Source organism: Pseudopodoces humilis, chromosome 11, assembly GCF_049639895.1.
Source record: "Pseudopodoces humilis isolate 2021_Gansu_Grassland_sample_001 chromosome 11, ASM4963989v1, whole genome shotgun sequence".
In the NCBI taxonomy this organism is placed as follows: Eukaryota; Metazoa; Chordata; class Aves; order Passeriformes; family Paridae; genus Pseudopodoces; species Pseudopodoces humilis.
In genome coordinates this window covers 18297704-18324273 of record NC_142210.1, presented here as the reverse complement: position 1 = coordinate 18324273, position 26570 = coordinate 18297704, and the positions used below count along the sequence as shown (strand labels likewise).

The 26570-nt window shown below is 39.5% G+C and overlaps 1 protein-coding gene across 8 annotated transcripts in view; it reads right to left on the bottom strand.

Moving 5' to 3' along the window:
- PEX5L (peroxisomal biogenesis factor 5 like) overlaps nt 1-26280 on the bottom strand; it is a 106374-nt gene extending 80094 nt beyond the window's left edge. For all 8 annotated transcript variants that reach the window (XM_088061023.1, XM_088061025.1, XM_088061028.1 and 5 more), the window contains exon 1: nt 26018-26280. In XM_088061023.1, the coding sequence (XP_087917149.1) occupies nt 26018-26038 (21 nt within the window). In that variant the 5' untranslated portion in view covers nt 26039-26280. The remainder of the gene's footprint in view (nt 1-26017) is intronic.
- Between the last annotated feature and the right edge of the window lie 290 nt (nt 26281-26570).

Sequence of the window (26570 nt, the reverse complement as noted above, 5' to 3'; positions counted from 1 at the left end):
CAAACAGATGAAGTCTTGTAATCAAAATTATGCAAAATAAGTCCTGATCAAAGTGAATTCTTTTACTTTTATATTTTTTTTTGCTTTTGCAAAAGTGAGTTTTGATCAAAAAAAAAAAAAGATCAAATAACACAGATTCTGATCTACTCCTATGGCATGAGCTGATACTAATTATGGCATTTGTGACATTTATGTAAGAGTGGAGCTCACAGTTGTGTAAGGGCCAGGTTGATTGACAGTGTGGCATCTGAGATTTTTTTATTGCTGTGCTGAGCAGGCCAGTTTGAAAGGCAACTGGGTTTGTACTGGGCTTCCAGTTTAGAAATTGCACTGAAGAGGAAACTACAATTGAGAAACCAGAGCTAGGTGACTGTTTGAGTGTGTTTGTTAAGGGGATTGGGAAGAATGTAAAGGGAAAAGCTTTCCCTCTGATTCACTGGTCTTCCACAACACAGCACATCTGGTCCACAGGCTCTTGATCAGTGGAAAAATCCTGAGCTTAGCTGGGAGCTCCCACCTGCTTCACACGCTGTCTGTGCCTCTGGTGCTGCTGCACAGCCCTGCTCCCACAATGAACTATCCAAATTCCTTCTCATCTACAAAGAATCATCTGGTTTTAGGGCTGCACAACTGCTTTTGTCCTTTTGTTGGACTCTCCCTCCTCAGGACCTCAAGCCCAGCACTGACTCTGAATCCTAGGATTTGGAGCACTCTATGCCAGTCTAGACAGTAACAAGAGTGGTTCAGGCTTTCCAAAATATCACTCATGGAGCTCTCAAAAGCAGCCATGCACTGAAGATGGACTAGTGACTGAAGATAGAAGCGTTCCTTTATGTATTTAGGACTTTTCTCATCCTCTTAGGTGAGCTGCCTGTGCAGAGATTGTCTCTGATACATGGTCCAGTACAACGTCTTCAAGAATTTGCATAAATATTAAATAAGCAGCTCAATGATATGTAGTAAATGACTGTTTGAGGGAACAAAGCCTCAATGTGATGGATTTTCTGGCTTGCAGTGACAGATCTGATGTCATGCTCTATGCTAGAGTAGTTACATTACTTCATGCTGCTGGCACTGAGAGATCCCAAGCACTTCCATCAGCAGGGAAGGCAGGAATAGCTTTGAGAGTGGTAATGTTCCCTACGATGTTAAATTAGATTGGACCCCTTGGACAGCCGTTTCTGTTGCTTTTTTGTTTTTAGGAGACAACTGGGTAGATCTTAAGATTATCTAATTATTAAGAGCGAGATTCAGACTCGCAAGGAGGTAATCTTAAAAAAGTCTTGTTTGTTGCTAACAGGAGTTGGGCACAGAAGGCAGAAGCTGATGCTGACTAGTAGCAATAAGTGTCTTTAGTTGACTGGTATAACTTAAGCAGATATTTTGAGACACACAATCACTATATACATGGACTGTTACAGACACACTTTTTGTAAACATTCAGGTCTTTAAATCTCCAATGTTCATACAGTATCAGTGTTTTCCAGAGGAGTATTATGTAGGGAATAGCTCCTTCCTGTGTCCTAGTCTGAGGTAAAGGTATGTCAAATAAATTCTTAGTGACAAATCTGCAACGAGCACTAGACTGCCTCTGATTTTTTCCAGACAGCATCACTTATTTTTTTGACAAAAGAAACTGCTGAGAATGGCTAAGACAGCAAAATATACATATCACCCAGAGACATCAGCACAGTCTACCTGCCCTCTGCTGACTGCTTGTTTTCACATAATTCTGCATATTTTTGCATAATGGGCATCCTATAATTTCTATGAGTACATTTTCAGTTTAGAGATTGTAAAGCAAAGTACCTTCTCTCTCTCTCAGCTATGGGAAGCTTCTTCCGAAGCTGTCATTACCATGAAGTTAGTGCTGGGTTATACAATTAGGAATAACTAATCAGACAAAGCAGGTAACAGTGCTAAAACACCCCAACCATGTGCGTTTGAAGTGAATGATCCATCCTGTTTAGCTGGGAATGCACTGAGGAAAGCAGCAGCTTGCCTGGCTCTTGTTTCTGTCAAGATCACTTGGCTTTCTGAAAAATGTATTCTGAACAGTTTCTTGGGCTCCACTGAGGAACTGGAGTCTCATCCTTTGGTTTGTGCTACTGCCACTGGAAGTGGTCACTGTCCTCTGCCACCTTCTGAATCCTGCCTGGGAATTGTTTGGAAGACTGCAATCTAACCCAGGGTGAAAGCCTGTCAGGGACCATTACTGCAGCCTAACAGAGATTCTTACAGTCCAGGCCTTTTTCCTGACCTTTTACCAGCATAAATAAAACCTGTAGGGATACAGCATTTAGCTTAATTTTTCAGACTTTGTGCTCAGGATTACTGCCTGGAGGTTGTTAGCCATGTATGAGTTATTATTCTAAAAAGAGGCAAGATTTTGAAAAATGAAGCTTGAAAGCTCTTTGAGGCTACTTTAATATAACTGCTTCCTAAACCTGAGAGGTGGGAAAATGCTGCACGTTATGCTGCTTTCTCTGCTCACAGCTCACGATTGCTCTCCATGACTTGGTGTTTTTGAACCACTTTTAGAGCAGACAGACAATGTGTTTCAGAAAGATTTATGGTACAATTGCAGTATACTGGAGCATCAGAATGAGGAGGCAGCAATGTTAAGGTTTGCAATGGAAGATGAAAATTGTACATCTGATTAAATGTCTGACCACAAACTGGTTTGCTTTTGTTCCAAAAGCATGAATTTGTCAGTGTCCTCCTGGGGGACGGCAGAAGTTTTCTGTAGATCAGCCTCATTCACATATGGCATGGGCTTTCTGGAATTGCAAATGCCATGTTTCCTTCAGGCACTGGCTTTTGGAAGAGGGAAGGAAGTGACTGAAGAAAAAAGGCAGCATTATTGAGTGGGATTCTGGAGCCAGTGGAGGCTGTTTGTACAACCCAGCAACAGGCACTGCACCATGCAGTAAGGGGAATAGTCTGCATTTGCTCTCACAGGGAGTCTGCTGATTTCAGAGGCACCTAGGGAGCTAATTTGGGAACTGAAATTTAGGTACACAAGTTCTGATGTGTTTTACCTCTCAGTCTGCTGTGCAGAACTGACTTCCTTCTGTAGCTTTTACCATTTACAAGGTGGAGATAAAACTACTGACCTGATTTCCGGTGACATTCCGGAAATAAGTGAGAATTGTTTAAGATACTCTACTGATAAAGCCTCACAGGTGTAAGAAAGGCAGCAGGTACAACACTTGTCTCTGCAGCACCTCTGACCCTGGTGATTGCACACCAGCCTCTACCCACACCTGGGCTCTCCCCTCTGCCTCTCACTCCTTACTCCCACCAGCATTTTAAGGCAGAACTCTGACCCCTGTCACACCTGCCCTTCTCTGCCTGTGTATGAATGAGAAGCTGTGTGCATTTACTGAGTATTTGTCAATTTTTTTCCTAAGTCATTATGGTGATACTGGTAAAAATGGAAGAATTAAAGGCACCAAAACCTTGTATTTATAACATACCCACAGATCAACAAAACTAGTGAGGGCTTTCTTCTCCTGATCCAAGGGCCTGTGTCCAAAAACAACTCGGAGAGACCACAGGGTAGTGTATAGGCCATCTGTCTACAAATCTATCAGCTATGGTGAAATTTTGCAATAGTTTTCCTATTAGGTACAATGTAGCTTGAGGCTCCCCATGTATTTTTCAAAAGACACTAAATGTGAGGTGATTTTAATTTTCATTGCATGTGTGTGTGGAAAACAAACAAGGCTTTGAAGTTCCCTGGTGAGTGCCTGCAAACCTGGGAGTAATGGAGTTAAAGACATTCCCCCTGTAGCTTTCTCAAGATAATCTCACCCCAACTTTTATTTTGTTTTTCTCTCTCAGTATCTTTTTGCTCACTACTGCCAGCCAGAAAAACAGGCTGAAGCTCACTGAGATGAAGTAGCTGGGTCACACTGCAGAAAGTGCTGATGTGAGCTGTTTCTTAACAGGTTGAGCTGTTATTTTCCCACATACCCTCTGGATATGCTGAAACAATATATTTATATTTTTTTTTAGTGTGGGAATGTATATGCATCTTGGACTAAAGCTATGGGTGTATGGAATAATTTTTAATGGTGCAGGATCTAGTATTTACTGTCCTATGCCTTAATAACTAAATAACTTGCTATATTGTAGTAGCTGATAATTTCCACTATTTCGAGATACTATTTCAACAGATTGTATCAAAGGATCTAAGAGAAGTATTTGACAGGCATCAGTAAATTTAGCCATATGATTCATCTCTCTCAGATGGGTTGGTACTGTCCCTGAGGTGTTTTTATAAAGAGAGGGACTAAGGCATAGAGAACCTCAAAGAAGAGGAGCGTATTTACAGGCACAGTGAACCTTGTGTCCAGTGAGACTCATTATTCAAACACCTTGGGATCCCAATAGAAGATCTTTGGTGTATGCCAAGCTGACAACACACCAATAAATATTGGTGTGAAATGTCGATTTATTGTTTTGCTTACCCTGTGGTCTGTATGAAATAACTTCCAACAGGACACTAAAGCTTTGTGTTCAAGACAGAGGGGTTAATAAGAAAATACCGAAGTCCAAACATAGAGAAGAAGAATTTTTAGAATTGTTTTGTAGATGATATTCTGGTGTTTGCTGGTAGTTTTGTATTGGTATCATAGATCTCCTTTAATTTGATTTTTCTGGTTATGTATATAAAAGTACATATATAAATAAAAGCTTGCTTTTCCAAAATGCACTTAGAATTTTAGCCTTAGTGATTACCTCTAGTGAAGATACAGCTATTGATTTTCTGGGGACAAGAGTACTCTTATTATGTAGAGGTGACAGTCCTACAGATTTTCATAACAACACAAAATTATTTTTCCATTATAGGTCTGGTAGGAAGGGAGAATGGAAATTTTTTTGCAGTCTCTTTCTGTGACCTTCCAAATGATTCTGTTTAATCCTACATTTATCTGCCTGAAGCATTAGTCATACAAGTTGCCTATTTAGAAAAGTTCTTTGCTTTCTCTATATACAAATGATCTAAACTTCATGTGAAAACAGATTTTGATTGATTTCTCTAGTTCATTCTTAAATCTACTATTGGAGGTTAGTCACAAAGTTAAAGCCACATTTTCCAAGTAACTATGGCCATAGAGCTGAGTATGTTCCAAAGTACTCAGGTTGGGAAGGGTTCCTTACACAACTAACTATTTCCCACAAGGCTCACATTATCTTCCCAGTTCTACATGAAAACTTTATTCTTTAAATACATTTCATATTTTAGATAAAGCGAGAAATCCTTCAAGACACTTGCACTTCAGATTGCTGTACTGATAAAATATATAGGGATTTATTTTAAGAAGTTCCAGTCAGAATGGTGCATCCTCTGCAGTGTGAACTGCAGCAGTTGTGGCCTTGCCCACTCATTGCCACGAGCTCGATGTGCAGATCGATGCCAGCAACCAGAAAGTTCCCCCAGCTGCAGACTGGCAAAGAGAGTTCTCTGCTCAGTGGCAAAGAGAGTTCTCTGCTCAGTGGCAAAGAGAGTTCTCTGCTCAGTGGCAAAGAGAGTTCTCTGCTCTCTGGCAAAGAGAGTTCTCTGCTCAGTGGCAAAGAGAGTTCTCTGCTCTCTGGCAAAGAGAGTTCTCTGCTCAGTGGCAAAGAGAGTTCTCTGCTCAGTCCTGGCGCATTTGAAAAGATGGTTGTCTTCCTTCTGGCATCTGCCCATTCTAATTTTTCCTTAGTGCTTAGAGCACAATATATACAGATCCACAGCTTCAAGTGAAAAGATAAAAGGTCATGTTCATGGCAGGGTGCTCAAGTTATTTTGTTGGAGCCATTGGAAATTTGTTATTTCTTTCCACTGCGTAGTCACTGTTTGATGTATTGGTGTCTCTCGCTCTGAATTAACTCCAGCTCACAGCCACTCCATACAGAAAGCACTTTAGACACTGTTTTTTTCTGGGAGGTGATGGAGTGAAAGGGGAGTATAAGTATTTAAAAGAACATGTACTATTGCTCAGTAAAGTGATTTAACATCTGTATTTTGTTAACTCACACACAGCCATGAGCAGTTAGCTCTGAGTTACACGGAACAGCCTGGCAGAATCCAACAAGTCTGACACACTGGAAATCACAAATACCTCAAAGGCTGTCTGGGCTATTAACATATCCCATTCAGTTTCTGTGAAAACTCTTCAGCATAACCTGGTATGCTGAGCTGTCAAAATGTTATTTAAATAACACTGATGTAGGAGACAGGCCTCCCTTAAGCAAAACACCTGGCACACAGTAGCTATTGATAAAGCTTTTATTTTATCATCTAGCCATTCAATTTCCAGTATTTTTAACCATAATTTCACCCCTAATTGTAACAAAGTAAGCTTCAAAAAGAGATTGTCTCTCCCTGGGAATTTCCAGGTAACAGCTGACACTGTTCTCCATGCAGAGCTGCTCCTGTGACCCCCAGCTGGAGCTGGTCACGGGGCAGGACACAGACTGTGCCCAGTGGGACACTCTGGGAAGAGCTGTGCTGCCAAAGCCAAGGGTCAGGCATTAAGGAACTCCTCCATCAGCTTCCAACAATGGCTCAACAGGCACAGAAGGAACATTTCTGTCAGTACTTAGGGGACCCAGGTGAGCCTTAAATCAGCTAAATGCGACATTGATGCCACATCCCAGTGGATCCAGTCTGCCCTGTCAGTGAACTGGCCAGAATTCTTGTTTGGGGCTTCACTGCTGGCATTCCCAGCTGAGGGGATCCGAGTGGATTTGCTCACACAGTGAGCAGAATGGTATGTCTTGATTAGGGCTCATTTGAATAGCTTTGTTTTGAGTAAATACAGCTGCAAGGGAAAGGTGCAGGCACACAATCTTGTCGGTGAATTATTAAGTATCAATTTTTGCTACTGGATACATACAAATAAAGTACTTGGGAGAAAAAAAAGCTGTTGGTCAAAATGTTAGGAATTCAAGGTAAGGCATGGCTTGGGCTAAGTCAGGCTGACAGCATCCAGGCAGAGATTCATTGCACTAAGGTCTGCTGAATCTGCTCTAAATAAAACAAGTAGGCTTTGCTTCATAAACAAGTGGATTCATCTACTGAGTCCTTGAAGAGGGATTTTTTTTTTGCCTTTGTATTGTCATGAAGATATAATAAAATCATCCCTTAAGTCCTAATCCAGCATTAAAAATATATGGTAGATGTATTAAGTTTGAATTAATGACACTGAATAACTTCTGTGAAGGGAAGTAAATATCATACTGTCTGAAATACATAAGCTTCTGAAATACAGTATTTCCTAGCTGATTAGTCCAAATAAATATTCAAGCGTTTAGTAATGTACTTTTCAGGCAAGGTCAGTCTATTTCTGTTTTATGTGAACACAAAACATTTCCAAATCAGTGCACTTCATTTTGGTATTAGTTTCACAAAAATGACTACTTTCTATGCCAAGAAATGAGAAGGGAATTAACCCAAGACATTGGTGTCTTCATTGAGTTAACAGGGTAGAAATGAATCCAGAGAGTGCAACTGGAAAGCATGAAACATTGTTTTAAGTGCTGGGAGTATTGGCTTGGTCATGATAAATAAAGCAGGGGTGGTGATATTGTATATAACTTCCACAGAAAACAGGGAAACGATAAGTTGGTAGTGGAGTCAATGCTTCTGCTATTCTGACCTGTGTTTATCATTACCTTGATTTACCAGCACAGAGCAACTTCCCCCTTTCAGCCTCCCTCTGGTCTTTTCTTGGCTTCTCTCCTGGAGAGAGGATTGTCTCCAACTGTAGTCTGTTCCGTGTCTTTAAATATTGATTATTCTTCTTCCCAAATCAGGACACATGCTAACCTATTTCTTTCACTGACAAGTACAAACTTCCTTGTCTTTTGCTTCCATTCTTAGTGTGGGTAAAAATGGTTCTTCCATGTTTTGCAACTGGTTGAATAACCTTATTACCTTTTCATGTATAAGAGAGGAGTTAATTATCTGTACCCTTGTCCACATCACTGCTTGTGAGGATTGTTTCCAGGCTTAGAGACTGTCAGTCCCTGTTGTGTTAATTGGACTGTAAAGGCTCTCATTGCCAGGAACTTTCTGAGAAAATGCTAAAATAGATGGATCAAAACTACCTCAGAGGAGGTAAGACTACATTTTGCCTGATGTAATATAGAGATACACACTCCTGATATACATGTGAATAGATTTTAAATTTTCTCTGCAGAGCAGCCCTCCTGTTCATGTGACCCAGCTGTTTTCTAAGATCAGAATTGATCAGAATTCCCTCCCACAAGACTAGAGGTGAAATCCTGGTTCCTCCAGAGGCAATGGACACTTTTACACTGTAAGATCATTTTGAGGCTGCTGATGCCTTGAGGGTTTTTCCTCCAGCTCCTCCAACTGCCACTTTTGTCCACTGTAAGTGAACTGGAAAACTGAGCTGGGAACAAGAAGGCACTTTTGACTGATTCTTTCGTGTGCTTAGTTACACAGTTCCTGAGTTAGCTGCACGCTTCATGGCTATAAATGTAATTTCAAGCCTTTCCATTACAAACCGCTTACCTGAGAATTGTAAAAATATTATCTGCTTTATTATATTACTCTAAGGTAGTTTCTAATTTGTATTTCTCATGTATTTTGTGTGTGTATGAAAGAAGTATTTTGTAGATGCTAAGAATACTTTGAACAGTTTGGAGAATTACTGCAGGAGTATTTGAGCAAGTGATTGTAGATTCCCCATCACTTCAATCTTCAAGCTAAAATAAATGCTTTTCCAGAGTATGTTCTGTTCAAATTCAAATGATGAAGATCAATTGTGCCACGTGTGTGAAGTCCATCAGCCTGTATTATATTACAGTCCATACAACAGGTCAAGATCCTTCCAGCCTCAAAATCTGTCAAGGTGTTAGAACACAAATTTTTTTCTAACTTCAAGTGTAGTCCAAATGTCAAAAACATTTTCTAGTTTTGCTATGAGTTGTGCACCTCAGTGTATGTTTATTTATAGCTTTTCATTTGGAACAATGTTGTAATTCAATAGGAGCTTCTGCCTTCTGCTGCAGTTTTGTCTCCAGCTGCCCACTATATATTTGTAGATTGGTGAAAAACCACTAAAAGTTTCTGAATGATCAGCTTAATTTTTCATTTTTCCAGTAGGCTGAGGTTCTAGATTAGCTAATATGTCTTAATTTCCCTTACAGCTGTTAAATTAGATTAGAATTTAATTTGGAACTATTTTGTGTTTTCTCCTTTCTCCTTTGGGACCAACCATATGGAAAATCATAAAATAAAACACCTTGCATGCAGCAATGAAATAACTTTCAATAAAAAGGAAAGTATTGAAGCAACTTTACTAAGTGACTGGAATTGTTGAAATGAATTACAAGTGATATCTAAATGAAATTTTAGAAGAGGCTGTCTAGACCTACTGGAAAAGAACATGTTAACTGAAGCTCTACGTCTCAGCAGAGTAGAGCAGAGTACCATTCTAATCAAAGAACAGTTAATTAATTCATTCTTCTACATGTCAAATGATTGACTAGAAAAGAAAACCCTCCATGAGGATGAATTGTATGAAATGGTATTTTTTTTTTTTTAAAGAGCAGAAATTTGCAGTGAGAGAAACTCAGATCTGCTCTAGTGAATAAACCACAAGTAAACAGGAAGTGGTGGCTGAGGGCTGGTTTATGGCACTCTTACTCCAAGAAAAATCTTACTCCATTAGCAGCACCACTAAATCCAGCAGTGCTACTTGTGCAAAAAGCTCATTTTTGTTCTTTTGTCACAATCCGACGCTACAGGAATATAGTTTGTAGACAGCGATGAAATGTTTTTCCATCGCTGCTCATCTGCACATTCATAATACATCAGAAATACCTTTTTTTTTAGCTCTGTATCTATTCTTGGCTATGAGGTTTTGATACAGAATTCACACAACATCCTGCATCCCTGATGTTTTGTTCCTACCCCAACTGTATCTGCCTGCATGTACCATTTCATTATGTACATCTAAGCACTGACGTGGTCAAAAGGTTAATACGTTGCAGGGGAGGAGGAAAGGGTTCCCAAAAGGTTATGAGCCTCCCTAAGGACTTCACAGCAGCCATGATACCTATATTCCTTTTAGATGGTAATATTTGGCAACACGCTTGCATGGTTAAATTATTATATATGCAGTTTATATTCTCCTAGTTTGCTCTCAAAGCCTCGCTGTTCTGAAGCAAACTACTGCTCGGTGACAGAAGATCCAGATCTCGCTGCTCAGAATCTGAGTGTTTGGAAATGACCCTCTTTTTTTCAAAGGTGAGAAAACATTCTGATTCCTGCACCTTACAGTCTCTCCTGCAAGCTGCTCGTTTCTGACTCCCTTTTTTTGCATTTAGTCTCTTTACCACAAAATACAAAATCCTCTTAACAATTTTTTCCCCCCAAACTTACCTTGCAGTATTTTGGTAGCATATTAGCTTGCACTGGACTTTCTTCCCTGGAGCCTGGCATCAGAGTCCAAATGAGGTCATTAATCTAAAAAAGTGGAGTGGTCTCATCCTACTAGCCCTGGTTCTGGAGGGTGCCGCGCTCGGTCCCGTTCCAGTGAGCTCTGCAGCCTGTGCTGAGAGCCAGGCTCGGGGCTTCCACAGCAGGACTGCTAATGGTCAGGAGTGCACAGCTTGAGCACTGCTGTGTCAGTAGCAGGAAGCTTTTACTGTGCCTGGGTTCCTGTCAGTGCTACTAATTCAATCATACATATGCAATAAATTCACATGAAAAATTAACAAACACCTAGCCAGCAGCAGTGCCCTCTGTTCATTCTTTTATTTTTCTAAAAAAGAGATGTAGCTTTCTCTTAAAATGATTGGATTTAATGGTTTCTTTATTTCAGTATTTTGTGAAAAAAAAATTCCTTTATTCCTAAATAGCTTCTCAATAATAATCCATGCTTTTATTCCTAATATCTTCCATCAGATTCTCTTCTAATTACATCTGTATCATCACATGAACTAAAAGGACTGTGCAGATGTTGGGGTGGGGTATAGCTCAGCAGCTTGCAGTGATCTATTCCACTCAAGATCTATTTGATTTGATTCTATTTTCCATCTCTAAGATCCACTACAGATAATTTTTGGTATCATTAGTAGTAATAGCTCTAAAGGTAGTGCAGCCTAATGAGGTAAAAAGAACTCAGGACTCCCTTCTCCTCCTAAACAAGAATCCCTAGGGAATTGAGATCCAAGTACCACATCTTTCCTTATTACCTTTTTTGTGAGATTGGTGATGCTCCCTGGAGAATTGGTCTGGGATTCTACAAGCAGTAGCCTACAGCTCACACAGCCTAATGACAAAGAGCTGTATTCAGAACTGAGAACAACTCTAAAGCAAAAGTTCTGGTCTTTAACAGCAGGTTTTGTTGAAGCTGTCATTCCTAACACAGCTTGAGAAAAGAGGGTGAAGTGAATGTACACATCCTCTGCCCATGGGGCAAGCTGAGATTTATAGCAGCTGTTAAAGCAGCTGGTGACCACAGTGATATTCAGGATGCCTTTGGCATATTCCTTCTCCCATAGAAGTGCTCCAGCCCTTGGGGCCATATATGTCAACTGCCAGGTCCCTCTCACAGCTGCCTTTTGACACTGTAATAAACTAAAAATCACATGGGCAAGGATGTGTCCCAAGTCATACAAAGGAATTAATCTTAAATTCCAATGTCCACCAAAGTGTTTCCTCTGAATGTAGTTATGGAGATTAAAGTATCTTAATTCTCTAGAAAATGCCTCCTCCTGAGGCCTTTAACTCTTTCATCAGTCTTTGAGAAGGTTACCTCACTGTGTTCTTCAAAGTTTCCAGTTGATATGTGTTAATTACCATGCTAAGATCCCTTCCATGCTCCAAGTAGTGTGCTCTGCTTTTTCTGACTGTCCCCCCATTTATGGCCTTTAATTTAGAGCTATTCAAACTGGTTCTACTGCTTGGCATGAACTCTTCTGCTTCACAGCCTTTTCCAACTCTGTATCTTGAAAAGCCACTTTGAATATCTAGATCAATACAGCAGTTGGTTTTTTGCAATTGCTCAATACCAGTCTGTTCCTTGCCCTCTTATAATTATCATATTACATGTTATTAGACTTAGAAAAAAAAAATCATCTTATTTTAGAAAAAATGCTAGGGGCAATACATTGTAATTTTTTCTGCATTATATATGAAAAACAGAGGAACCATAATAATCTTTCACTGTAAGGAATAGCAAATCCAGCAAGGTCAGCTTGTTCCTGAAGACTCTGCTGGAGTGGCCCATTGCAGTAAACTGATTTGTGGAAATCAAGAGTGGCCTCACAGTGCTTTTCCACTGAATCTATTTCTTTTGTTGTGGATTTGGAGCATACAACAGTTATGAGGTAAAGCATTGAATGAATTGCACTACAGTTGATTAGCCAGACATAAATAGGATTAGACTGGGACATAGTGGTGCAAAAGAATTTGTTGTAGTTTCACAGAACCAATGGATAAAATCACAGGGGGGTCCTGTGCTATCTGCAGAAACACATGTTCAACCAGCTCCACTCCTAAAACTCTGACCCCTGGCTCAGAATGGGATTTTCCTCCTCCTCCTCCTCAGGCCCTGTGGCTGGGGTTCAATTGTGCCATCCTGCCTCCTTTTCCAGCTGTGCTGTTACTGGGCAGGATGCTCCTGACTGGACTTTGCTTCAGAGCTCCTCTGTTGTTTTCAGTTTTCCTTACCCATTCAGGGCCCTCCGTAACTGTGATAACTGATCTGCTTCTCTTCCCTCCCATGAATTACTCTTCTGTCCATCTCCTATCAGCAATATCCCAGAAGGAAGAGCTACATTTACTTGGTCAGGTTTCCATGTTCTGAAGAGAGCCCTCTTGAATTTGGGGCTGCATTCATGGTATGTATTTTCCAACTCCCCTACTAACTCAGTTACATGCAGTGCACTGAATCCTGTACCATGAGGTTACACTCCAATTCCTGAGTGAAATGTGGCAAAAAGTTAGGAATCAAATATAAAAGTTATTTTTAAGAAGACTTTTTGTTTTTGTAAGAATAAAACAGTACCTTAGTAACTAAAAACAAAAGTGCTCTCCACAACTGGATGGTATCTTTTAGCATACATGCTGCCATGGTTCTCTGCCAGTACTAAGTATTAATAAGAAAGTGACACAGGACAGAAATCTGCAATGGATTTCCTCTGGAAACTATGCTTCTCATATTTCAGAAATTATTTTGGTGTCAATAAACACAAACTATAGGGACTGCACAAAAGTAAAGCTGCAGAGAAACAAATGGTAACCAGATACACTAAATAATTGCTTCTCCTCTTAGATAGTGAGAACCTGTAAATATAAATCAGAGTACAATCAAATGTAATGTCTGTAATATATTTATTTTTCCTTTATGAAAATTATTTGAAGAGAAAAAGAATTATAAGTGCAGTTGAACGCTTAAGCAGTGATTCTGTTCCTTTTCAAGAAGTCAGCTATTAAGACTCAAAAAAAAAAAAAAGACAAATTTAAAATTTTCTTTAACTAGTAAACTTAAGAGTATTTTGTAAAGCATTTGCAGTTCTTTGATACATGTATATTTAATTGTCAGCTGAAGTGGGATTGATAGTTCAGACATCATCTCTATGGTTTCAAAATAAAACATACACCAGAATGTGTTATGTAAGTTTTTACCTGTAGATGAGTGTAAATGTTTCTATTGTACTCCTTGCTGTCCAAAAGAATGTGCAGTTCATAGCAACTACCTTCTTGTCTGAAATGGTAGATGGGATTTTAATTTTTAGAACTGTTGTTTTAGCAAGAAAGATCAGAAATCAAAGACAGCCTGTTGGCAGTGATATATTGAAAGCACCATGCAGACATCATAGTTGAAAAATAATGTTGGTTGTTTATTGTCTATTAGTGTAAGCCAAGAATTCTATTTCCTTGTGAACAGAGCTGTATAAAAGCCACTAAAAACCTTATTAGTTTTGTATTTGCAGATATGGGAACACTTTGTACATAGGTTTCAGCCATTTGCTAAATTCAGGTTTGATATTTGTGGTCTCTAGTCTGTGTCTTTCATGTCTGGTTGGCCACATCAGCAGCATCTACTCTCTAATTGTGCAAATGACTCACAGGATGGAACTCCAGCATGTTTGTGTGCATGTAGGAATAGTAAATACTTGCTTGTAAATTCACATAAAATTGCCTTATTTGGTGCTTAGCAAATACACAGAAACAATATGCAACAACCTGAATATAGAGTTTTTCTGTGATGATTAATGAATCTGGGTTAATAATTTGGAATTATTCAACTTTTTTATTTCTGGTATTTGTCAGTGACTACTTGAGAAAAAGGCAGTGGAATTTGCTTTGACAAATATAAAACACTTTGGAAATAGACATTCATTTTTTGTGTAATGGCAGGAAAAAATACTTATTACCCTGCTCGGTAAATTTAGTGATATGCTTTTATATATCTTTTTGTAGCCAATATCCAGTGATCTCACCTATTTGGAAACTCTTTTGCTGGTGTGAGTCTTGAAATTTTAAGGTCTGAGTAGCAAGTGCTCAGTGCACTACAGCACAGAACTGATAATGACTGAGAGCTGCAAGTCTGTAATGATATTATCAGATTGTGATGGAGTGCTCAGGGACATCTGTCTCCCTGATACATTGTGGGATGCAAATCACAGATATGAGATGGGACAGGAACTCCAGAAATCAGATCCTGAGGTACTTTTATGAGCCTGAATTAATCCAGAAATAATTTTCTGACTCAGTACAGGGACGGAGCACTGACTCTAAGATGTGATCCCATCCAAAAGAACAGTCCAAAGTGAGTTCAGTAGTTTTTCCTGACTAGGACTGCAAAACTGAAAACTGAATTCTCTTATTTAAGACCACATGCTCTGCATAATAATTAACAATAAAGAATACATTTGTTTCTGGAGCTCAGTAGAGAAAAGTGAGCTGGTGGTAGTACAGAAAAAGAGCTTAGTCCTGGCTCAGCCAATGTCAGGGAAAATATCCCTACTGGTTCTGATGGGTTCTAGTTTATATCCTCATGCACACAACATTTGATTATTAAAATACATTTAAGCTTCCTGTTACACAATGTTGACACAGCTGGTGATTTCCAGCTCTCGATGCCCACTTGCAGGAACATGAATAAGAGATGGTGAAAGGCTTCAGTGTCTCTAATGTGAACCAATGAATTTAGCTGTATGGGGGAAATACATTTCCTCTGATTGTAAAGGTTTTAGATGAAGCAAAAACATGAGTTCAGCTGAGTGGGAGACTTGATAAGAAAGCTGGCAGAGAGAATATTCAAACTTTAGAGCTCAGCTCTACTCAAAATTATGTTTTGGACTTGGCAAAGTGGCACAAATTTGTCACTGCCTGTGTGGGCCTCTTAGCAGGAGGTTACTCAAACTGTGAAGACAGTCAACCCCTCTGCAGCTGTAACTAGAAAACTTTTGACTTCTTGAAGTTGAGTATTTTGGTCTTTCTGATCAAGAGTTGGAGTGTGTTTCTGCTGAAGTCACAGAAATTTGAGAAGGTAATGTCTGAAAGACTTCTGAAGACGACTTCAAAGGGGTGACTGAGAGGGGACCTCATTAATTTGTATAAATATCTAAAGGGAGGGGGTCAAGAGGACAGACCAGGCTTTTCTTAGTGGTGCCAAACAATAAAAAAGGAGGTAATGGGCAGAAACTGATGCACAGAAAGTTCCACCTGAACATGAGAAAGAACTTTACTGTGCAGTGACTGCACACTGGAACAGATTGACTGGAGGGGATGTGGAGTCTCCCTCACTGCAGGCACCCCAGAACCATCTGGACACAATCCTACAGTGTGTGCTCTCAGATGACCCTGCTGAAGCAGGATGTTGGACTACATGATCCACTGTGGTCCACTCCCACCTGAACCATTCTGTGATTCTGTTAAGACAAGGAAGGTGTTGTTCCTGCACTGAGGATCAGTTTTCTGTCTCAAAAGCAGCATTTCATACCAAATCTCCCAGCAACTGATTGTGCTTCATCTTAAAGTAATTAATTTTTTTGCTTCCAGTATTCCAATTGGAAGGCTACTGGAAAGTCTTGATTGCTCTAATGATCAGAAACTTTCTTCTAATTTCCAACCTAAATTTATTCACAGCTGGTTAATATCCATTTGTTTCTGTGCCAGTTTTGTTCTTAGCTAATTTAGGTTTTTCCATATCTGGTGTTTATCTCCCTGATGCATTTACATGCTGTGATTATGGTCCTGCTGAGCTGTCATTCTGCTCAATGAAATAAGCCAAAATCTTTTGGTCTCTTGTTAGATAGAGTTTCCCTTCTCCTTGATCATCCTTCTTTGGACCTGTTTCCATGCCTCTCTTCTGTACTTCTTTCTCAACTGAAAATCTGCTACTGGCATTGTCAGCTGGCACTGATATTTTCCTGACTATTCTGGAAAGAACTCTTCTAAAACTAGATCTGCATCTGTCTTTTTTATGGATGTATTTTATCGACAACTTACAGCCATTACGTATGTGCAAGTGGTTCTTCACAGTAATTTCTAAATCATAGTCCATGGCTTAGGGTAGGCTTTTTGTTATTGATGATCAGCACTGTTAAATGAAATTGTATTTTTATCGTTGAAGTACAGAGGGGTTGCTCTGTGTAGTGACTGAAGCTCAGCAGTAGCGAATGTTTCCCAGTATTGACGATGTTTTCCAGCACTGAGTAATCAACAAGCGCAGTCACCATCTTCCTGTTTCTGGTACGTTTATGGATGAAACATCAGAAACAACCACTTCCAACAGTGATCCACAAAAGCCTTCCCTATTAAACTTTCCTCAGTCTGACAGTCCTTCCTTTAGTGCTCTATTTTTCATTTCCTTGTGAATGAGTTTCCTGCCTTCTTTACAGATTTACTGCTGTTCTTTACTTTCTCCAGATTCAATAATAATTTCTTTTGTAACACCGTAACAAATGCTTACCAAAGATCCTATAGATCAAGTCAGTTATACCTCCCTTGCCTAAAACCCCATTTACTATAACAGAAAACACTGTTGCATTAGTCTGACATTATGTTTTCCTGAAAAATTCAAATAGCATTTTTTCTTTTTTTTTCTTTTTTTTTTGGATCTAGTTTGTTTAGTGTTCCTTGAAGTCTGTTCCTGAAAACTTTGAGGATTACAGAGAGCCATATGGGTATCTGGGCTGTTAGTTGTCTTACCATTTTTCTCACCTTATCTTAAATCTGGTATATTTTCTGTTGTTCTGTTCACATTCATAACTAGACTATAACATATTTTCAACCAAGTCTCCAATTTAATATAACACATTTCTAGTAGCTGAAGAATTCATACCCTCTTAAACATTTTGGTTTTGCACTGTAAATTAGGTTATCCATAATACAGATGCCACTTCGAGTATGTTTTGTTTCTCCTCCCCTTTTTTCGTAACAAAAAATTCCCAATGATTGTTTTAATATACTTTAATATATTTCTAAGATCAAAATAAGCTTTACTTTAAGCAACTTGTATTTTTCCTTCTGCCTATGAGGAACTATCTCCATTCCTTTTGTGTTCTCCCTACTCTGTGTTAAGGCATAACCTCAACAATTTAACAATTGAAAATATTAGTTGTGAAACTTCTGAAAAAAATTTTTCTCATTTTCTTTGAGTCCAGGCTCTTAATACAACCAACACCTTTTGTTTTCTGTCTTTCCTGAACAGCATGTAATCCTTTCTTGCGAGTGCTACAAGGATTATTTTCTTTCACTATTTCCATGTAGTATCTAGCTGTCTTCTAATAATTACAAATCCTTTTGTTTGCACAGGTTCAGGCAATCCTATGCATCCGTTCCAGCTGTATGTACACCTTGTGTACATTACCTGGACTGGGTAGAGTGGTAATATCAACAATGTTTTCTACTGTTGAGAACCAAACCAGCACTCACTTCCTAGTTTCCATACTTTTGCATTTTTTTTCTCTGTTGTACATCATAATTTTCCCCCTTTCTTTTATGTAACATTCTTTCTTGTGTTCCTTTTTCAAAGCCTTCTTAAAATTGTCCTGGTTCTTAAAAGGAGTGTTAGACAACAAATAGCAAAAGATGAAAGATGTCATCTACATCTCAAGTCTGCAACTGGAAAATTATATTCCTTGTTAAACTTCCATGAATGACAGCAGAAATAATCTGTCACTTTGATGAGACACATGTCAAGCTGTATTTTTTATTTCATTAATCATTTCTGTCACATTTCTATCATAACTCCTATGACAATGGTGTCCAAGGCCATATTGAGGACTAAGGTCATCCCCTACCTAGCATAAATAATATGAATCTGTTCTTTTGTTTAAAATATGATATATTTTTTCAGATTTTATGAGGTTCTGACAGATTATTAACAATTCAAAATGTGATGTTTACTCTCAGTTTTACATAATACTCAGAAATACTCAAAAAAGCTTCTATTTATTATATCTTTGTTTATTCCTACATTAATATTACCAAAATTGACCACGGGAAATTCTGTGAAGTTAAATATTCAGCATTGCTGATTAAGAACCATATGTATTTCAGGCTAGGCTTAAATGGGCAAGTATTTCCCCTCAACTGATTTTTAATTAACAGTGAATAAGAGTTCCTGGACCTTTTATTGATACACCTACTAGTCAGAAAATGCTGGATTTGAAAACGCATTTTGTGACAGCTTTCCTGCCCTTATCCAGGAAATGCTGTATTCACTGCTTGACACTATTGGAACCCCACTGGTGACATTGGGAAGACAGAAATGAATGTGAAGAAGGCTTGGAAGCAAATTACTCTGTTTTTTTATAACACTGTAATTTCAAATTAGATTCACTGATATAAAGGTTAAGATTCAGCTGGCTCTAATGTTGGGGAGGCAAATTTTAAAGTTTGTTTCCTCAGCTTTAAAGTCTATAAAGCCAAATGACTGATAGTAAGTGCATGTCAAAATAATTCTGAAGGCCTCATTTTTAAATGTCAGTGGACAAGAGCATCTGAATTTCTTTTATGTATCTCATAACAGAAAATGAAGTCATAATGTATTCAAGAAAGGTAATTTGTCTGAATTCATTGCACAGCACCTTCCTTATCACACGTGCTCTTCTTGTTGTTCTAAATGCATAGATGTTATTTTGTTCTAAATGCATATTTTATTGAAAAATGCTGTCCAAAAGTGTTGGTAACTTGTATTCAACATCCATATTGGGATAAGAGGTGTAAAAAGGACATGATATGAAAAGAACACATTCCCAGAAGAGAGCAGACTGCTCTAAGACAAGTGAACATGAAGCAGTAGAGTGTTCCACATTTTACAGAGAAACTCACAAAGACTATGGTTCTTTTCCTGTAGGGATTGCCAAAATAGAGAAGCATGTGAGAAAAGTGAATTTATGGGCACAGGTCTACCCTGCAAATGTTGTAGATAAAATTCAGGTGGTTATTTTTTTTAAAGCTGGCTACTTCCCTCCTCGTGACAGTCCCCTATTGCTTCCTAATCCTCACAGAGTTTGTGAAGAGGGAGCTCTGCTGGTGACCAAATTTTCCACCATCAATTCACCTCCTTCTGCTCGTGGCAGTGAGTAGAACTTTGCTGTGGGACACTTTTTTTTTGTGGCCAAGTGCTGCAGAGAGGGGACTCGACCCCTGCTGCACACAGCAGTCACAGCCTGGGTGAGCTGGCTGGAAGGAAAACACAGCACAAATGTGGCAGGAGACAAAGCATCTCATGAAAGCCTTCAAACCCGAGCAAGGAACAGAAAATTGAAGTTTGGTACGAAATGTTTTGTTTTGAGAGGAACTGCAGTAATGCTGACACATGACTAATCGTGCAGACTTTGGGAAAATCACATTCAGGGGCTAACATTAAACTTTGGGTTGTGATTTGTATTTCTGGGCATGGGTAAACTGATGAGACATGAATTTTTTTCTCCATTACGTATAATGAGTTTCACTTACTTGGTATTTTAGAATTTACTTTATTTATATGCAAATAAACCATTGGAAGTAAAACTCATGTACCAGTGACTCAGAACTTCAAAGCCTGAGAGCAGAGCAATGAAATATTAGACTGTTTATAATAATTCTAACCTGGCAGAAAAATTTGCTGAATTTGGTCTTTATGATTCTTAGCCATTTTATTAGAAATATTACTGGACAATGATGAAAACCCATAGCTATAGAAAGCCACCTCCTAGTTTACATGCCATGACACTGATTAGGAAGACAAATGCTTCTCATAGTTTTGCAGCATCACCTATTTCTGAAACAGACTATGCAAAATTAGATTCTGTGATACAAACAACTTCTATGTACTTTGTGTGCTGAGTAGATTAATTCTAAGTACTAATTCAATGCTTTTACCTTTTTCATTTTCAACATTTGCAAAAAGAGTAGCAAATTAAGCTGGATAGACGATTTTAAATGGACCTGCTTTGTACCTCAGTGCCCTTTTTTAAAGCTTGCTTAGAAACAAGATTATTATAAATTACAAAATATTCTACACCCAAGTTATGAGACTGCATTTCCTAAAGTCTACATTTCTGTATTAATTATTTTTTCTATCCTTTCATGCCCCTTGTTCTATCAGGACAATTCATCCTGATACAGCTGGTGGACTTTATCCCAGCTTTTTATCCTCCTTTGCTTAGTAAACTGTGACAACAGTGGTAGATTAAAGAAATAAAGTACAGCATGGTTCCTGAGTAAACAGTGCCTCTTTGGTGAAAGTTATATACTGGGTTTAGACTAACATTTATATTAATATATGACAGAAACTACGCTAGGGAATGTTGTTTTTCTATGTTTGGAATGAATTTAATTCCAGACTAGAGGGGTGGATCTTTAGTTAGTTAGTAAAAGTTCTTCCTAATTTACATCCAGTAAAAATACAGCATGAGCCAAGAATTTCTGAGCCTTTGCAAGATTTTCTACTAGGCTCTCGTAAAGCTGCTCAACAGCTTCAAGGGATGCTTTTCTTTACCAGCTTTGCAAAAGCTCACAATTTTTACAGTTTAGGTCTGCGCCTTCACCAAATGCAATTTATCATCTACTTTCTTTGAATGAACCTCATTCTATGAAAGTGAGTTCATTAGCTTTACCTTTTTTCAGTTTACAAGCAGTTCATGATCTGCTGTTCAAAACTTTGTAAGAACTGCTACTGAAATACTGGAAAATATCAAGGCAAAATGGAAAACATGCCACCATACAGACTACCCTAGTATTGTGGATACTTTTAGAAAAGATTTGTAATAATAAAATATTATCAGTTTATCATAATGTAATTTCACCTAGGCTAGGAGTTATGATTCATAGACACCACTAGAGATCAGTTAGGATTCCAGCCATGTGCCCAGATTTTTAAAATTTTGTAGCTTAAAGTTATTAAGTTTATGTTGGTACTAACAGCTGAGCAGAGATTCAATTTTGTGTTGTATCAAATTTTGCGTTGTGCATATTTTTTGTGGGCCATTTCATTAATGTAAAAATGCACATCTCTTTTTTTTTATTATTCATAGCTGTTTAATAGCTTGGGGTTTATTTATTTTAGGTAGTGTAACCAACACTAATATTACAGTATTTTTAATAGGTTTTTAAGTAAACCAAAATGGGATTTGCTGTTGCAGTAAATACTGAGACTGTTCTGCTTCCCTTTCCTCAGTGAGTTAGCTGTGTCTTAAATGTTGAGAAATCAGTGCAAAAATGCCTTTTATAAAATATTTAGCTATGCTTTTCAGGCCCACTAAAACATGTGGAGCTCTTGAAGTGCCTTCTTGCAAGAATTTTCATGTACACATACTTATTTTTTTGTAGACCCGCTACCATCATATAGGTGTGGGTTCATCAACTGAAATCATAATGAAATGTGAATTATTAACATGGATCATTTAATGCAAATAGGAAATGCCAATGGTACAATGTTAAATATCACAACACAAGAATTAAACTGATTGCTTATGCAATTAAAAGTTTAGGAGACAAACTATCTGATCTGGAACTCAGCCAAGGCATTGTGACTAACAAGCCTGCTCCTGCAAAAACGTGCCAGAGGATCTCTGATAGCCCTGTGTGGTCAAGATTTCTGCTTTGTCTAAATTAAGCCATCTTGAAACGTAACACTGCCATATATAAAATTCCATGCCAACATTTGGCAAAGCGCTTCTCCTGTTCAAGCATTTGTGCTGGGGAAGGCTGACTAAATACAGAATCAGGGCAAACAGTTTTGAAAGCATTTATTTTGAATTTCATAGGAAGCCAAATGCTGTGCAAATCCCATTCTGTGACTGAAATTTGCCCCCTGTTCATTTATAGAACTTTCATAAAAGTCAACAGGAAGACTGGTACCAGGTCCATAATATACTATAAAAACTTTAAAACATCTTATAGTTGGTTGTTAAAATGACAGCAATTTCAGAGCAGTGATTGGGGGTTGAACTCACTTATGTTCTGCTTCCATCTGGTCTGCTACAGTTTTGTTGAAGATGGAAAACAGCACACACAGGATTGTACACATTATCCTAAGAGACAAATAGTCCCTTTCACCTGTACAGTTTAACATTTAGACTTGGCTCTTTTGCCTTATCTGTGAATCCCAGGGTGTGCTCCTGTAACCATCAGGTTCCATCCTGCCAGAGCCTACATCTACTGAATTAAACAGGACTTCTTACATAACTGAGGTTGTACATTTGTAGGCAAACAAGCTGTGCTGAAGTCCTGAACTCCTCTTTCTCATGCAGAAGCCTCACTCCCAGCCCAGGAGGGGCAGCTGGTGCCTCAGGACCCACGGCAGTCCCTGCTCTGCTTTGCGCGGTCACTGCGCAAACCCAACCGGTCGCTAAACACGGAGAAATCAAATGCTTAAGCTCATTAGGATGGTGAAACAGCTTTGAAAGAGCTCCTGCGCCACTGGACTCCTCTGCATCCTAGTGCTGGTCATGGTGCTGGCTCTGTGGAAAGCCACTTCTCCTGGTGTTTTACCTGAAAGCATGTGGAGCACAAGTGGTGACAAAAGCCAATCCTACAGAAAGGCACCTGGAAATGTGAAGGCAGGACACACCTTCTTTTTAGATATTTTAAACTGCCTTTGGAGTTTTAGCTTAGCACCTCTCTAGTTGTTTCTGTGTTGTGAGGTTTCACTTAGAAACCAGTAAGAAATCTAAACTTAAAATCTAAAGAAAATCTAAATCTTAGAAAATCTAAACTTAAGTCTTTGGAATAAACTGTCATTTTCTGGCTTTTGGGGAAAAAAACACCCCAACAAACCTAATCTGTACTATAAACAAAAATTTAATAGATACACACATTATGACCTGATGTGGTAAAATACTTTCGGTGCTGGACTTCAGCAGAGCTTAAATGCAAAGTACATTTCATCTACACTTGCACAATTTGCTGAGCTTACTCAGAAATTTCCCACTGAAGCTGATAATGATTGATGCCTCTTCAAGATAGGTAACTTCCCAATCTCTGTAATTATGCTTATTACCTTGCCACCATTGTTAAGGTTCTTCCCTTTTAGAATTATTCCAAGAATGAGCTGAGTTACAGTAGATTATGAGTGAAACATGGGCTCTGCAAACATATTTTAAAATAAGTGGACTATGGAACGAATTCTGCAGATTTTACTTTTACATCTGAGAGAACAGAACAGTAGGAAAAAGGGAAATGATTACTGGAATTCTAAATCTGATCCTACATTTGATCCCGATAACTTCAGAAGAGCTATTGCTTTAAAGAGTGTAGGATCAAGCATTATATATTGGCCCATCATTTTGCATTTGGATGTACCCAGGTAGCGTAGTTTACCCAGCTAAACATCCCACCTTCTCTTCAAGAAGAGTAAGTTCTATTAAGGGCTCAGTGCTTTAAAAATGAGATTATTTTTGCTTAGAAGTTCAGAGTGCTGACTTATGTGTCTGACTGAATCCACCCAAATTGGGATGGGTTTATGGTTCACCTTATTTTAGATTAACAGGTAACTGCAAATCGTTCTTCATAACTTAGTAGAAGTCTTAGAAGTCTTGGGTAGTAAGAAAGGACCTATAATGCTTAAAATGTGCTGACATTTTTCTTAGCGTGAGGTTTGATAATGTATTTGTATGGTAACTTAGTTTATGTTCCAACATGGTTTAATCAACATTACAGTAGATCATTTCATTAGAAAGAAATTAGGTTTTTATTGTCTTTGCCTGACTCACTTAAAGGCTCTAATTAAGGAGATACTAAACAAGAAAATCTCTCCTAAGGCTTTAGGCTTTGTCGATGTTATCTGAAGCTCATTAATGCTTCCTGTTGGGACAAAAATATATTCAAAAGTTTGGATGATGAACTGAGGTGGGCTTTTGTTTTTAAAAATGACAAGTGTACTCATAAGTAATAGTATTTTTACTTCAGCAAACCTTTTAAGAGAATTTGATTAGAATTTAATTATATTTGAGCTAGAAAAATAAAAGTACTTTGAAAGAAAAAAATTAAAGTACACCAGTCACAACATATTTGCATGTTTTGACCTTATTTCCTATTCCCATATTTATTATCTCCTATATTCCTTAAATCAAACTATCGTGAGTTTGATTAGAATGTTTTAATGACTCAGAAAATTTACAGTGCTGTGAAACACCTTAAGATTCCATTAGATTTCCTTTTATAAACTGCTGTACTGTACATCTGTTGAAATCTTGCAAGATGTAACTCACAGCAAAGAACTTCTGCCTTCTTCAGGATGTAAATACCTATTTGGCAATGTCCCATTCAGCAGCATTGTTTATAGGATTGGTTTTGTGTCTTAACCTTATTATCAGAAATAAACGATAATAAGCATACTCCCTCCATTGATTACATCTCTTGCTAGAACCTGTTTGCTCTCCTATTACAAGCAGGATTATGACACATTATTTATCACTGCTGCGACCAGATAACACAAACATGAAAGAGGAAGCGGTATCATTCAGTTCTGGAAGGCAGTGCTGAATCAGAGTCCTCTCCTAACTCATCTGTTCCGTGCACAGCCCCGGCTCTGGCCATTCAGGCAGTGTTTAAATGCTGTGCAGAGTCACAGTGAACAGAAGTGGTCAGCTCGCACCTCCTGAGGCTGCAGTTCCTCCCTGAACAGCCTCAGTGCTAACACCACCACACCAAAGCCGGTGCCACTGGGAGTGATAACAGCATTTGAACATTCCTGCCAGTGAACACCGAGCCAGACTGGGTCCAAAGCAAAGGAATTAATCTGGAAGATCAATGTAAACCTTTACTCCACTTTGTTACCTCCTCCTTCAAAACAGACTTGGCTTTCCAAGGAAGAGCCATGTGAAGGAGAGCGGGAGTCAAGGTTAAAGCCATCAGGTCCAAGGCAGTAGAATGTTTTTCTCAGGGATGGGTGTATTCTGCCAAGGCAATGTAGATCAGTAGGATCATGAGACAAGATTTCTGCCTAAAATCTTGAAGTCTCTTCGCCATGTGTTTGAATTCATTCTACAAAGTCATTCCGTGGCTTAGCAAAATCAATCCTCATCCCGTGTCGGGAGGGAAGAATAGAAATCCATCACCTTTAAACACAACACACTGAGCAAATCGACAGTTTTAGTGTGATGTGAAACCTTTGCAGATTTTACAAAGCAAGCGCTCTGTCTTTTCCCTTATTGTTTGCCCTTCACTTGACATAGAGGAAGAGATGCATCAAGAGGATGGCAGGAGACATGTGTCGCTTAAAGCATGCCGTAACAATGTTTGCCCTGGAATACTCCCTTGAATCTGTTTGAACAAGCAGGTATCATACGTGGAAAAATACACCGAGAACTTCACCTAGTTACAAAGTTGACAGAACCCCTTTGCCATCCTCCCCCCCGAGCAGCGCCAGCCCCGGGCACGCCGCTCCCTCTGGCCCCGGAGTGCCACGGTGACACCGCACCGGGTCACTTGTTGCACGGTGCCAGGGTGGCATCTCCCCTTTGGCTCAGCCCACCGCAACTTGCCGGAGCCGCGTTTGAGCGGAGCCCGCTCGGAGCTGCCGGCGTGCCGCCCGCGTACCTGCATGTGTCCCTGGTACATCCTGCCGTGGCTGCTCCGCTGCCCCTCCGGCCGGCAGGATGGCTGTGCGCTGTGCTGGGGGCACCGCTCCCGGCCGCTCGACTACAAAAAAGAAAAAAAAAAAAAAAAAAAAAGGAAGAAAGAAAAAAAAGAAAAAAAGCCTAACCCTGAACGAGCTATTTTTGGCTAAAGCTCCGTTTGTCCTGGCAGCTCCCGTACTGGTTTCAGTAACCCAGAGCTGTTTGCCGCCCTCCTCTCTCCTCGCTGCCTCTGTTTCCCCCCGCGAGGCGGTGCCGGTGCTGCCCAGGGGCCGCTGCTCGGGGGTGCTGGGCAGGCGGGCGGACCCGGGCAGGGCTGCGGGGCGGCCGGGCGGGGAGAGCCGCGGGGCGGAGCGGGGCCGCCGCTGCTGCCGGGCCTCGCCCGCCCGCCCGCGCCGCGCCTCGTCCCGCTGCAGCCGCCCCGGCCTGGCGGCCCCGGCCCCGGCCGCCCTCCCCCGCCTCCCGCCGGTAGCCCCGGCCTCCTTCCCGCCCCCCTTCCCTCCTCCTCCTTCCTT